At 43.6% G+C, this 14,636-nt stretch overlaps 1 protein-coding gene across 2 annotated transcripts in view; it reads right to left on the bottom strand.

Annotated features, from left to right (window-relative positions):
• The window catches only part of COMP (cartilage oligomeric matrix protein), a 284,919-nt gene that overhangs the window by 216,918 nt on the left and 53,365 nt on the right, over window positions 1-14,636 (bottom strand). For both annotated transcript variants that reach the window (XM_063914764.1, XM_063914765.1), the window contains 2 exons: window positions 8,844-9,019; window positions 8,026-8,163 (listed from right to left, as the gene is read on the bottom strand). In XM_063914764.1, coding sequence (XP_063770834.1) covers window positions 8,026-8,163; window positions 8,844-9,019 — 314 coding nt within the window. The remainder of the gene's footprint in view (window positions 1-8,025; window positions 8,164-8,843; window positions 9,020-14,636) is intronic.

The raw sequence follows: 14,636 nt of genomic DNA, 5'->3' as shown, positions 1-14,636 counted from the left end.
GGGGGGGCAACATATGTTTGAGGCTAATATAGAAAAAATGGGGTAACCCCTTCTCTGCGCCTCCTAATAAAATTAATACCATATGTTTCTACTTAATTTATGGATGGGCGGAGCTCTCTCAATCTGCTAACTTCTTCTCAATTAATGAGAGATGTGGTGTCCAGATAGATAAACATGTAAAAATAGAAAAGAGCAATCTAGTGTAGCATATTTTGCAAGCGATATCAGTCATATAACTTTATCAACCTGTGATTCACTCATAACAGATAAGCATATATTTCTTAAAAACAGGTTTTTTAATAATAAAAATTTGTCATAAAATATCCAGGCAAGGAAATGATGAGAGGTCAAAGGCTGATGAGAGGGACAGAACGGCGACCTGACCAGACGAGGAGAAGACGGGTGATCCATTCTTGGAGCTGAAATCTTCCCCGGGGATTTTTTGGAACATCTATTGGTTCATTTTATGTGCACCTTATACTCCGTAAATCTGGTAGGAAGCCACCCTCATAAATGTTCGTATGGATGTAACATCTGTGGATTATTCATCATTTCCTTGCCTGGATATTTTATGACGAATTTTTATTATTAAAAAAACTGTGCACCGGAAATTTTTCGGGGTTTTGGTTTTAGATTCGGTTCCGATGCCGTGTTTTGGATTCGGACGCGTTTTGGCAAAACCTCCCTGAAATTTTTTTGTCCGATTCGGGTGTGTTTTAGATTCGGATGTTTTTTTACAAAAAACCCTCAAAAACAGCTTAAATCATAGAATTTGGGGGTCATTTTGATCCCATAGTATTATTAACCTCAATAACCATAATTTCCACTCATTTTCAGTCTATTCTGAATACCTCACACCTCACAATATTTTTAGTCCTAAAATTTGCACCGAGGTCGCGGGATGACTAAGCTAAGCGACCCAAGTGGCCGACACAAACACCTGGCCCATCTAGGAGTGGCACTGCAGTGTCAGACAGGATGGCACTTCAAAAAAATAGTCCCCAAACAGCACATGATGCAAAGAAAAAAAGAGGTGCAATGAGGTAGCTGTGTGACTAAGCTAAGCGACCCAAGTGGGCGACACAAACACCTGGCCCATCTAGGAGTGGCACTGCAGTGTCAGGCAGGATGGCACTTCAAAAAAATAGTCCCCAAACAGCACATGATGCAAAGAAAAATGAAAGAAAAAAGAGGTGCAAGATGGAATTGTCCTTGGGCCCTCCCACCCACCCTTATGTTGTATAAACAGGACATGCACACTTTAACAAACCCATCATTTCAGCGACAGGGTCTGCCACACGACTGTGACTGAAATGACTGGTTGGTTTGGGCCCCCACCAAAAAAGAAGCAATCAATCTCTCCTTGCACAAACTGGCTCTACAGAGGCAAGATGTCCACCTCCTCCTTATCGTCCGATTCCTCACCCCTTTCACTGTGTACATCCCCCTCCACACAGATTATTAATTCGTCCCCACTGGAATCCACCATCTCAGGTCCCTGTGTACTTTCTGGAGGCAATTGCTGGTGAATGTCTCCACCGAGGAATTGATTATAATTCATTTTGAGGAACATCATCTTCTCCACATTTTCTAGAAGTAACCTCGTACGCCGATTGCTGACAAGGTGAGCGGCTACACTAAACACTCTTTCGGAGTACACACTGGAGGGGGGGCAACTTAGGTAAAATAAAGCCAGTTTGTGCAAGGGCCTCCAAATTGCCTCTTTTTCCTGCCAGTATACGTACGGACTGTCTGACGTGCCTACTTGGATGCGGTCACTCATATAATCCTCCACCATTCTTTCAATGGTGACAGAATCATATGCAGTGACAGTAGACGACATGTCGGTAATCGTTGGCAGGTCCTTCAGTCCGGACCAGATGTCAGCACTCGCTCCAGACTGCCCTGCATCACCGCCAGCGGGTGGGCTCGGAATTCTTAGCCTTTCCCTCGCAGCCCCAGTTGCGGGAGAATGTGAAGGAGGAGCTGTTGACGGGTCACGTTCCGCTTGACTTGACAATTTTCTCACCAGCAGGTCTTTGAACCTCTGCAGACTTGTGTCTACCAGAAAGAAACATACAACATAGGCTTTAAATCTAGGATCGAGCTCGGTGGCCAAAATGTAGTGCTCTGATTTCAACAGATTGACCACCCGTGAATCCTGGTTAAGCGAATTAAGGGCTCCATCCACAAGTCCCACATGCCTAGCGGAATCGCTCTGTTTTAGCTCCTCCTTAAATCTCTCCAGCTTCTTCTGCAAAAGCCTGATGAGGGGAATGACCTGACTCAGGCTGGCAGTGTCTGAACTGACTTCACGTGTGGCAAGTTCAAAGGGTTGCAGAACCTTGCACAACGTTGAAATCATTCTCCACTGCGCTTGAGTCAGGTGCATTCCCACTCCTTTGCCTATATCGTAGGTAGCTGTATAGGCTTGAATGGCCTTTTGCTGCTCCTCCTCCATCCTCTGAAGCATATAGAGGGTTGAATTCCACCTCGTTACCACCTCTTGCTTCAGATGATGGCAGGGCAGGTTCAGGACTGTTTGCTGGTGCTCCAGAGTCTTCGGCACGCGGTGGTTGAATGCCGAAAGTGGCCCGCAATTCTTCGGGCCACCGACAGCATCTCTTGCACGCCCCTGTCGTTTTTTTAAATAATTCTGCACCGCCAAATTCAATGTATGTGCAAAACATGGGACGTGCTGGAATTTGCCCAGATGTAATGCACGCACAATATTGGTGGCGTCGTCCGATGTCACAAATCCCCAGGAGAGTCCAATTGGGGTAAGTCATTCTGCGATGATGTTCCTCAGTTTCCGTAAGAGGTTGTCAGCTGTGTGCCTCTTATGGAAAGTGGTGATATAAAGCGTAGCCTGCCTAGGAACGAGTTGGCGTTTGCGAGATGCTGCTACTGGTGCCGCCGCTGCTGTTCTTGCTGTGGGAGGCAATACATCTACCCAGTGGGCTGTCACAGTCATATAGTCCTGAGTCTGCCCTGCTCCACTTGTCCACATGTCCGTGGTTAAGTGGACATTGGGTACAACTGAATTTTTTAGGACACTAATACCATCTAGGTTCCATTTCTCTAGGCAGGTATCGCCTGCCTAGAGAAATGGAACCTAGATGGTATTTGGTACCGGGGACACAGTACCTCAATCAAGTCTCTAGTTCCCTGTGAATTAACGGTGGATACCGGAAACATGTTTCTCACCACCCAGGCTGCCAAGGCCTGAGTTATCCGCTTTGCAGCAGGATGACTGCTGTGATATTTCATCTTCCTCGCAAAGGACTGTTGGACAGTCAATTGCTTACTGGAAGTAGTACAAGTGGTCTTCCGACTTCCCCTCTGGGATGACGATCGACTCCCAGCAGCAACAACAGCAGCGCCAGCAGCAGTAGGCGTTACACTCAAGGATGCATCGGAGGAATCCCAGGCAGGAGAGGACTCGTCAGACTTGACAGTGACATGGCCTGCAGGACTATTGGCTTTCCTGTCTAAGGAGGAAATTGACACTGAGGGAGTTGGTGGTGTGGTTTGCAGGAGCTTGATTACAAGAGGAAGGGATTTAGTGGTCAGTGGACTGCTACCGCTGTCATCCAAAGTTTTTGAACTTGTCACTGACTTCTGATGAATGCGGTCCAGGTGACGTATAAGGGAGGATGTTCCGAGGTGGTTAACGTCCTTACCCCTACTTATTACAGCTTGACAAAGGCAACACACGGCTTGACACCAGTTGTCCGCATTTCTGTTGAAATAATTCCACACCGAAGAGGTGATTTTTTTTTTTTGTATTTTGACCAGGCATGTCAATGGCCATATTCGTCCCACGGACAACAGGGTGCCTGATTTAAGCAAACCACCTCACCATCAGAATCCTTCTTGTCAATTTCCTCCTCAGCGCTAGCAACACCCATATCCTCATCCTGGTGTACTTCAACAGTGACATCTTCAATTTGACTATCAGGAACTGGACTGCGGGTGCTCCTTCCAGCACTTGCAGGGGGCGTACAAATGGTGGAAGGCGCAACCTCTTCCCGTCCAGTGTTGGGAAGGTCAGGCATCGCAACCGACACAATTGGACTCTCCTTGGGGATTTGTGATTTAGAAGAATGCACAGTTCTTTGCTGTGCTTTTGCCATCTTAACTCTTTTAAGTTTTCTAGCAGGAGGATGAGTGCTTCCATCCTCAGGTGAAGCTGAACCACTAGCCTTGAACATAGGCCAGGGCCTCAGCCGTTCCTTGCCACTCCGTGTCGTAAATGGCACATTGGCAAGTTTACGCTTCTCCTCAGATGATTTTGTTTTAGATTTTTGGGTCATTTTACTGAGCTTTATTTTTTGGGATTTTACATGCTCTCTACTATGACATTGGGCATCGGCCTTGGCAGACGACGTTGATGGCATTTCATCGTCTCGCCCATGACTAGTGGCAGCAGCTTCAGCACGAGGTGGAAGTGGATCTTGATCTTTCCCTATTTTACCCTCCACATTTTTGTTCTCCATTTTTTAATGTGTGGAATTATATGCCAGTAATTTATCAATAGCAATGGCCTACTACTATATATACTGCGCACAACTGAAATGCACCACAGGTATGGATGGATAGTATACTTGACGACACAGAGGTAGGTAGAGCAGTGGCCTACTGTACCGTACTACTATATAGTATATACTGGTGGTCAGCAAACTGTGCAAAACTGAAATGCACCACAGGTATGGATGGTTAGTATACTTGACGACACAGAGGTAGGTAGAGCAGTGGCCTACTGTACCGTACTGCTATATATTATATACTGGTGGACAGCAAACTGTGCAAAACTGAAATGTACCACAGGTATGGATGGATAGTATACTTGACGACACAGAGGTAGGTAGAGCAGTGGCCTACTGTACCGTACTGCTATATATTATATACTGGTGGACAGCAAACTGTGCAAAACTGAAATGCACCACAGGTATGGATGGATAGTATACTTGACGACACAGAGGTAGGTAGAGCAGTGGCCTACTGTACCGTACTGCTATATATTATATACTGGTGGACAGCAAACTGTGCAAAACTGAAATGCACCACAGGTATGGATGGATAGTATACTTGACGACACAGAGGTAGGTAGAGCAGTGGCCTACTGTACCGTACTGCTATATAGTATATACTGGTGGTCAGCAAACTGTGCAAAACTGAAATGCACCACAGGTATGGATGGATAGTATACTTGACGACACAGAGGTAGGTAGAGCAGTGGCCTTCTGTACCGTACTGCTATATAGTATATACTGGTGGTCAGCAAACTGTGCAAAACTGAAATGCACCACAGGTATGGATGGATAGTATACTTGACGACACAGAGGTAGGTAGAGCAGTGGCCTTCTGTACCATACTGCTATATAGTATATACTGGTGGTCAGCAAACTGTGCAAAACTGAAATGCACCACAGGTATGGATGGATAGTATACTTGACGACACAGAGGTAGGTAGAGTAGTGGACTACTGTACCGTACTGCTATATATATAGTTATACTGGTGGTCAGCAAAATTCTGCACTGTCCTCCTACTATATACTACAATAAAGCACAGATATGGAGCGTTTTTCAGGCAGAGAACGTATAATACTGGTGGTCACTGGTCAGCAAAACTCTGCACTGTCCTTCTACTATATAATACTGCTGGTCCCCAGTCCCCACAATAAAGCAATTAGCACACTGAGCACAGATATTTGCAGCACACTGAGCACAGTCAGATATGGAGCGTTTTTCAGGCAGAGAACGTAGATATTTGCACTTGCAGCACACTGAGCACAGATATTTGCAGCACACTGAGCACAGATATTTGCAGCACAATTTGCAGCCCACTGAACATAGAAACTGAGAGGACGCCAGCCACGTCCTCTCACGATCATCTCCAATGCACGAGTGAAAAATGGCGTCGATGCGCGGCTCCTTATATAGAATACGAATCTCGCGAGAATCCGACCGCGGGATGATGACGTTCGGGCGCGCTCAGGTTTACCGAGCAAGGCGGGAGGATCCGAGTTGCTCGGACCCGTGAAAAAAAAAGTGAAGTTCTGGCGGGTCCGGATCCCGAGGATCCGAACCCGCTCATCACTAGTCTAAACATTACCATCTGATTTGGAAAAAATGTGTCTTGGTGTGAATCCAAGAAGTTTCCTACAATGGAGTTTCAATTGGGATGGTTTCTCCTCTTTTTGCAAGCAGGTGTGGATGTGGGCCTACGCTTGGGCTACATAAAGGTCCAGATTTCAGCCCTGTCCATTATCTTCCAGAAACAATTGGCTTCTCTCCCTGAGGTTCAGAAATTCTTGAAAGGGGTTCTGCACATCCAACCACCCTTTGTGCCACCTACGGCACCTTAGGATCTTAAGTGGTGCTGCAGTTCCTGCAGTCGGATTAGTTTAAGCCTTTACAGGAGGTATATGTCAAGTTTCTTGCTTGGAAGGCGGTCACACTGTTGGCGTTAGCATCGGCTAGACGTGTGTTGGAATTGGGGGCATTGTCATGCAAGAGTCCCTACTTGATTTTCCATGAGGATAGAGCTGAGCTCAGAACGCGTCAGCAATTTCTTCCAAAGGTTGTGTCAGCTTTTCATATCAACCAACCTATTGTGGTGCCAGTGGCTGCTGACTCCTCAATTACCTCAAAGTCCTTGGATGTTGTGAGGGCTTTGAAGATTTACGTGAAGAGAACTTTTCGTCACAGGAAGTCGGGCTCCCTATTTGTCCTTTATGATCCCAACAAGATTGGGTGTCCTGCTTCTAAGCAGACGATTTCTCGCTGGATCAGGCTTACTATCCAGCATGCTTATTCTACGGCAGGCTTGCTGTGTCCAAAGTCTGTTAAGGCCCACTCTATTTGTAAGGTGGGTTCTTCCTGGGCGGCTGTCCGGGGTGTCTCGGCTTTACAGCTTTGCCAAGCAGCTACTTTGTCAGGGTTGAACATGTTTGCGAAGTTCTACAAGTTCGATACTTTGGCCTCTGAGGACCTAAAGTTTGGTTAATCTGTTCTGCAGGTGCCTCAGCACTCTCCCTCCCATACTGGGAGCTTTGGTACATCCCCATGGTACTAAATGGAACCCCATCATCCTCTAGGACGTAAGAAAAAATAGGATTTTAATTACCTACCAGTAAATCCTTTTCTCGTAGTCTGTAGAGGATGCTGGGCACCCGCCCAGTGCTTCGTTTTCCTGCTTTGTTACTTGGTTAAGTATTGTTGGTTCAGTCATTGCTGAATCGTTTCAGTTTGGTTAGCTTGGTTATGTGTGAGCTGGTGTGAATCTCACCACTATCTGGGTATTTCCTTCTCTCGAAGTATGTCCATCTCCTCGGACATAGTTTCTAGACTGAGTCTGGTAGGAGGGGTATAGAGGGAGGAACCAGCCCACACTATTAAACTCTTATAGTGCCCATGGCTCCTTGTGGACCCGTCTATTCCCCGTGGTACTAAATGGAACCCCAGCATCCTCTACGGACTACGAGAAAAGGATTTACTGGTAGGTAATTAAAATTCTATTTTCATCTGTATACAGATGGAGCCACGCTAGTCGTGGCTCCGTCTGTGACTAGGTGCGCCCGCCTTGGCGCACCTGGACGCTGTGAGAGTCTGCCTGACTGGGTACGCGCGCTCGGACGGAGACGCGCCCCATTCACTTGAATGGAGTGCATCTCCGTCTGGGCGCGCGCATGCCCAGACAGAGACGCTTACAATGGGAAGTGGCTCTGTGCACTCCCGGCGTGACTAGACAGATGGATCGCCTAGTCACGTGGGAGTGCATGCCTGTGATCGTACAGGCAATGATTAAGGAGGCTCCATCTGTACATATATTGCTGCAGTGAGACTGACATGGATATTGCACTGCGCTTAGGATGATTTGCTCTTTGTAAATTACCTTCATATACACAGTTATTTATAGTATGTGTGTGTGTGTGTGTGTGTGTGTATATATATATATATATATATATATATATATATATTCATGAGTTTATAGCATAAAAAACATATTTTCCTCATTACCTGTTTATTAGATCTTGCAAACTCCAAACCAATTCCTTCAACTCTTTTCCCTATGTAACCAATAGGACATGGATCACAGCGGAACCCAGGAGAAGTATTGACACAGCGGACACGTGGGAAGCAAGGATTCACAGTGCACTGGAAAGACAGGTCATTCCTATTATATGCACAGTACTGTATGTTATTTAATTTCATATTCTGGCCTTAGAACAGCAGTGCAATACTGTTACACCTCTGTCCATTTGTGAACATGTCTCTATGCATTCCTTACATATACTGTACACGGTTAACTATCATGAAATGTTGACTTTATGGCTCATGTTGAATTTGGCATTCACCCACTTAATACCCAAATGTTTATTGCACATCAGAGCCGTAACTAGACTTTTTGGTGCCCTATGCCAGAGAGAGATTCCCCCCCCCCCCCCTCCCCTCAATAATGTGAATTTCAGCTCATTCAGTGTGCTATAATGTGAATTTCGGCTCATTCAGTGTGCTATAATGTGAATTTCGGCTCATTCAGTGTGCTATAATGTGAATTTCGGCTTATTCAGTGTGCTGTAATGTGAATTTCGGCTTATTCAGTGTGCTATAATGTGAATTTCGGCTCGTACCGTGTGCTATAAGGTGAAAGGGGCACCAGTACTAGATAGTATAAGGGGTTCTACTACAATGGACACGCCCCTTTTGGGTGACCATGCCCCCTTTTCTGGAGCACGCGCGCCGAAGGCGCGCGCATAATTGCATCCTTGGCTTTTTCATATATGTGTATAAATAAAGGACTGGTCAGATGAAGCCAGGTGTTTTGCATTAAGTACCTCATTAATATCAGTGCAGTGAGTTCCATTTCCTGAAAATCCAGGTGGGCAGGGGCCACACTGGAACCCAGATCCAATTTCTGTGCAGGTAACTCCGGAGAAACAGGGATTAGGGAAACATTTGTTTGCAAAAGCTGTCATAACAATTCGCTGGCCAGTAGCACTTGTATGAATGCCTGTGATGTAAAGAATAATGAAACAAAATACTTGACAATTGTTTGATTATTCATGCAAAATGTTCTTTATCTTCTAAACTTAAGTGATTGGACTCCATGTATCACTAATTAATCAATGATCAGTCAACAATAAATGAGAATTAACACTTCAATGATTCCTCTGTCTTGCACACTCACTATGCGGTGCGAACAAATATCCTAAAAGGAACCTGTGATTTAAAGACCAAAAAAATATATACATACTGTAGTACTCAGTTTAGTAGTTCCATATATTTACATACAGTACATACATAGGGCAGGATGTAATGAAGTCCGAGTTCGGTGGCCCTGTGGGATGCTGGCCGAAGTTGGATGCTTTTTTAAAGGGCAAATCATTTACAAGGCATGGTTTAGCCTTGTAAATGATTGCCCCTTTAAAAAAAACGTCCGAGTTCGGCCGGCATCCAGCACATCTGCTGAACTCGGACTTCATTACATCCCGCCCATAAAGTATAGTACTTTTCATTTAAACTGCAAAATTTTGTTTTGATCAACATCGTTCCAGAAGAAACATGTATCCCAAAGTTAATTATCAAAGAAAAGCAAAAACAAAACAAAACCCAGAAACCTCTCAGTCTAATGCCCTGTATAAACCATTTTTTTTATCTCCGTTATAGTTTTTGTTTTGTTTCAATTTTGTACATCCTTAAAAAAAGGTTTCTACTGAGACTAAAATGTCAGAATAAAGATCCAATATTTAAATATAAGTGTTTGTTTATCTTCATGTTCCCACATGGAATTCACAAAACAACCCTTGTTACCTCTGGAATTGTGAAAATCTTTTTTTCTTCTATAAACAGAACCCAATCAAATACAGTAAGTACCACATTATCCAAGGCTTTCTATTGTCTGGGTGACATCATCTGTCCATTAGCAGACACTTAAGGGGGGTACTCACGGAGCGATCACTGCTTAAAATCTATGCAATCTGACTAGATTGCTTAGAATTTAAGCATGATCTGTCCGTGTGTACCCCCCACAGCGATAGCGATGCGCAGCCCCACGCATTGCTATCGCTGGTGCTAGATTGGCCTGCATGCAGGCTCAATGTAGCACATCGCTCATTTCACCCGCTGGGTGAAATGAGCGGCTCCCCGTCTCCCCCCCGCACGCTCAGCACACATCGCGCTGTGCTGAGCGGGGGGAGAGATGTGTGCTGAGCGGTTCGCTCAGCACACTTCTCTCCCCATATCGGGCAGTGAATACTCAGGTGAAACTCAGAAAATTAGAATATCATGTTCATTTATTTCAGTAATTCTACATAATAGGTGAAACGAATATATTATATAGACTCATTACATGCAAAGTGAGCTATTTCAAGCCATTATTTGTTATAATTTTGATGATTGTGTCTTACAGCTTAAGATAACCACAAATCCAAAATATCAGAAAATTAGAATATTACCTAAAATCAATTAAAAAAGGATTTTAAATGCAGAAATGTCGGCCCTCTGAAAAATATAAGCATGCATAAGTACTCAGTACTTGGTTTGGCCCCTTTTGCATGAATTACTGCCTCAATGCGGCGTGGCATGGACTCTAATCAGCCTGTGGCACTACTGAGGAGTTTTGGAAGACCAGGATGCTTAAATAGCGGTCTTCAGCTCTTCTGCATTGTTTGGACTCATGTCTCTCATCTTTCTGAGTTTCACCTGTAGATGTGTCCTTAAGTCATACTTGCCTACCCTCCCGGAATGGCCGGGAGGCTCCCAAAAATCGTGTGACCCTCCCGGCCCCCCGGAAAGGTGGGCAAGCCTCCCGCTTTCCCCCTCGGCCGCCCGCAGCAGAGAACAAGCGGGCGGCCCGAGGGGGTCCGATGACGCGATTCGCGCTGAATCGCGTCATCGTAACTCCGGCCCCCGCTATGCAGCGGCTCGTTTCTCGGCACAGCACAGCGGGGGGCGGAGTCACGATGACGCGACCCTGATGTTACGCCCACATACCGCCCATCCTGCTGCCAGCCACGCCCCCGGACCGCCTATCCTGTGCCGGCCACGCCCCCCATACACCTACAATGCTGCCTCCTCCCGGAAGAGTAGGCAGCAAAGTAGGTAACTATGCCTTAAGTCACCTTTACAATCTGTGAGATGACTGTTTAATATGTAATCAAAGTCTGGATGGTGTTCTAGTGATTTAGTAAGCACAAGGAACAGAGTTATTAATGTCTCCAGAATAAGTTCACGCTGAGAGTAGTAGCAATAACATTAGTTCAAAATGGAGAGAATAGTCCCTAAGCACTCTATAGAAGCAATTCAGTTACCTGCAATGCTTGCAATGTGGCATCAGGGTGACATGGAAAAATGGTCACAGAATAGGGGTGTGCAATAAACTAAGCAATCGTCTATAATTATCTGTTAACAGCCACACATTGGGCCTGATTCGGTTTTGGAAGCAAAGAACAAAAAGCACATAAGTTTGTATCTTAAACAAACCATTTTGCAATGCAGGGATAGGAAATACTGTACATTTATATTTTCTGTGCAGGGTAAATACTGGATGCTGTTGCATGTAGCCCACAAATGTTAGACAGCTTTATTTTTCCACTGCAATTAAAGGGGGGTACACACGGAGAGATGTATGCTTAATTTCTAAGCAATCTAACTCGATTGCTTAGAAGTTAAGCACGGATCTCTCTGTGTATATGCCCCATAGCGACTTGTGGGGCCGCGCACCGCTATTGTTGGTTCTAGATTTTCCTGCATGCTAGCACAATCTAGTTACATCGCTCACATCACCGCTGGGTAAAGTGAGCGTCCCCACCTTCCCCCTTCCTCACTCAGCACACATCACGCTGTGTGCTGAGCAGGAGGAGAGATATGTGCTGAGCGTTCTGCGATAGAGCGTTCAGCACACATCTCCCCGTGAGTACCCCCCTTTTAGATTTCAGTTTGGACACACCCCACCCAAATCTAGCTGTCTCCTGTACATGTTACATCTGCCCCACCTGCAGTGCAGCATGGTTTTGCCCAATTGTGTTTTTTTTTGTTCTGAATAACCACCATTGTGGATAATTAGTCTCAAGGTTGTAATAACAAAATGAGAAAATGTCTAATTGTACAGGTAAAACATACACCTGTACATAGTGAGACTATGTAAAAATAATTTATGAAAGAGCAATGTGAGATGCAAAAATTATGTCTATTCATGCAAATGTTCTTATGTGTCAGCCTGGCACTTACATAATGTCCATGCCCACAGTGTGGTCTTTGGAACCATCTAAGGAAAATCAATATTGTCCTACTTTTTAAAGATTGCAGACACCTCAGAATATGTACTTGTGGAATGTAAACGTCATTTCCAAGTACAACTTAGTACCGCTTCAGAACAAGAGTAGTACTGTATTTGTATTAAATAAATCAGAAGAGTCAACAGCCTGTCTATTTTTATTACATATGCCACTATTTATATTTGAGAATGTATGAAACTACAACCTATGATAATGTATATAATTAAAATGTTTATAAGAAGAGTGAATTGCTCTTTGGCCTGCTGCTAAACACCCCCATTCCCTTTGTGACCTACACTGAGATTACAAGGATAGGTGGATTTACTTTGGATCTTATGACCTAAATCCGTTAGGACCAATATTGGAAGAAAGTTTTGACATCATTAGAGTGTTAGAACAAATCATTCTTGTTAGTGTCCATCTATCATTGTCCAAGCTGTGTCTAAATCAACATACAAGCTCTATAATAGAACATTTAGTGGTAGATTGCAAGTCCACAATTAATTGTAGTTTCTACAGGAGACAGATTTTTCCTATTTCCATTATTATTTGATCTTGAAAACCCCTTGAAGTCGTGAAGGACGAAACGCGTTGGTTGGTTATTGCAAATCCATTTTAGAGTACTCCGCGTGTAACTGAATCCTCCAGAAATGGGTTTTAAGCAGGTTAAAATGTACAAAAAGAATATACCATTCATGTAATCCAATGTGAAGGTTTAAAAGTATTGTTAACATTTTCATATCTGTTGGGTTTTAATAAATGTTGTTATTATTAAATCCAGTGTACTTCAGAAATCATCTGTCACTCTCACACTTCTATTTTAATATGTAATATAGTATAGTCTACTAAAGGCTGTGGTGTAAGATAATAATAATAATAATAATAATATTAATATTATTATTATTATTATTATTATTAACAACAACAACTAAATACCGCTCATAATGACCCCCTTTTCTACATAAATTCTATTTTTGTCTTTGCTGGCAGAGACACTATACCTGAGGATAGCTGCTGTTATTACCATTTGATTAGTGAATCAGTGAATTTCTTCATAAGAACAGACTGTAAGTGCTTAGCGCAGATATATATATATATATATATATATATGTGTACCAAAGAAGCCGTCAGCGCCAACAGATGCAGTATCTCTAATTTCAACACTAGTATCAGGACCAAGAGGGTAGTGAAAATGACCAAATGACTTAAAATTATATAAAAAATACGAGAACTGCTTTAGTGGGCACTCCCTACATTTCGTTAGGGCGTCAGCCTATTTACCTCAGGTAGAATAAGGCACCGGTATAAGTGCCTTAAGAGAAGGGTGTGTGGACAGGGAATGAGGTAGTGAAGGCGACCACTGGTGCCAAATTATATTAAAAAAGTCAAGCAGTTTAGATTTAAAAAAAGGAACAACATTTATTTATAAGATACTAATATAAAGTTCGGTATAAAAAAGGTGGGAGTCAATATAAGAAAAAACATACATAACAAACGTATAAAAAATGTTCATAAAAAGGCTTCAATAAAAGGGAGCATAAAAAATAGGACATAAAATCTATAGGAATAAAAGCAATTGAATCTAGAAGTAAAAGAGGAGTAAATATCTTAACTTAGTGTTTGAGGTTAGATCAAGGTAGCACCCAACGCGTTTCGTCCTATGTGGACTTCATTTTTTATACGTTTGTTATGTATGTTTTTTCTTATATTGACTCCCACCTTTTTTATACCGAACTTTATATTAGTATCTTATAAATAAATGTTGTTCCTTTTTTTAAATCTAAACTGCTTGACTTTTTTAATATAATTTGGCACCAGTGGTCGCCTTCACTACCTCATTCCCTGTCCACACATATATATATATATATATATATATAGAATTTTTTTTATTTTTTTCCAAAGGAGGCACTCGCCAGACTTCCACAAAAGATTATTTAATGCATAATAAGTTCAGTACAGCATACTCAGCTTCTCAAACGTGTTCAGCCCATACAGGGCCTTCATCAGGAGGCACGACATAGCATCTCAATTCCACCATAGATGTAATACATGTCTGGCTCCTTAAATACCCCACCAAATTCAGAAAATGGTGCCAAAGGCGTCACCTAGTGACGTCATCACTTGCCAAACAATCATAGACTAACAAATCCAGTGTATCAACTGCTCATCAAGATCTGACACATCAAAGGTATCCACTGTCAAGTCAGTGCACCAGCCATCCAGATACACAATGCTTACCAGCTCACCCCAGAGGGACCCACAGCGACCCGCGATCCCGTTGCGGCAGGCAACACTTACCTTGCTTCCGGCTTCTGGTCGGTGAACCGCAAGCTGGAAGCTGTCATAGGGGTC

The sequence above is a fragment of the Pseudophryne corroboree genome, chromosome 1 (assembly GCF_028390025.1).
Source record: "Pseudophryne corroboree isolate aPseCor3 chromosome 1, aPseCor3.hap2, whole genome shotgun sequence".
Lineage (NCBI taxonomy): Eukaryota > Metazoa > Chordata > Amphibia > Anura > Myobatrachidae > Pseudophryne > Pseudophryne corroboree.
This window is presented reverse-complemented; position numbering and strand designations above follow the sequence as displayed.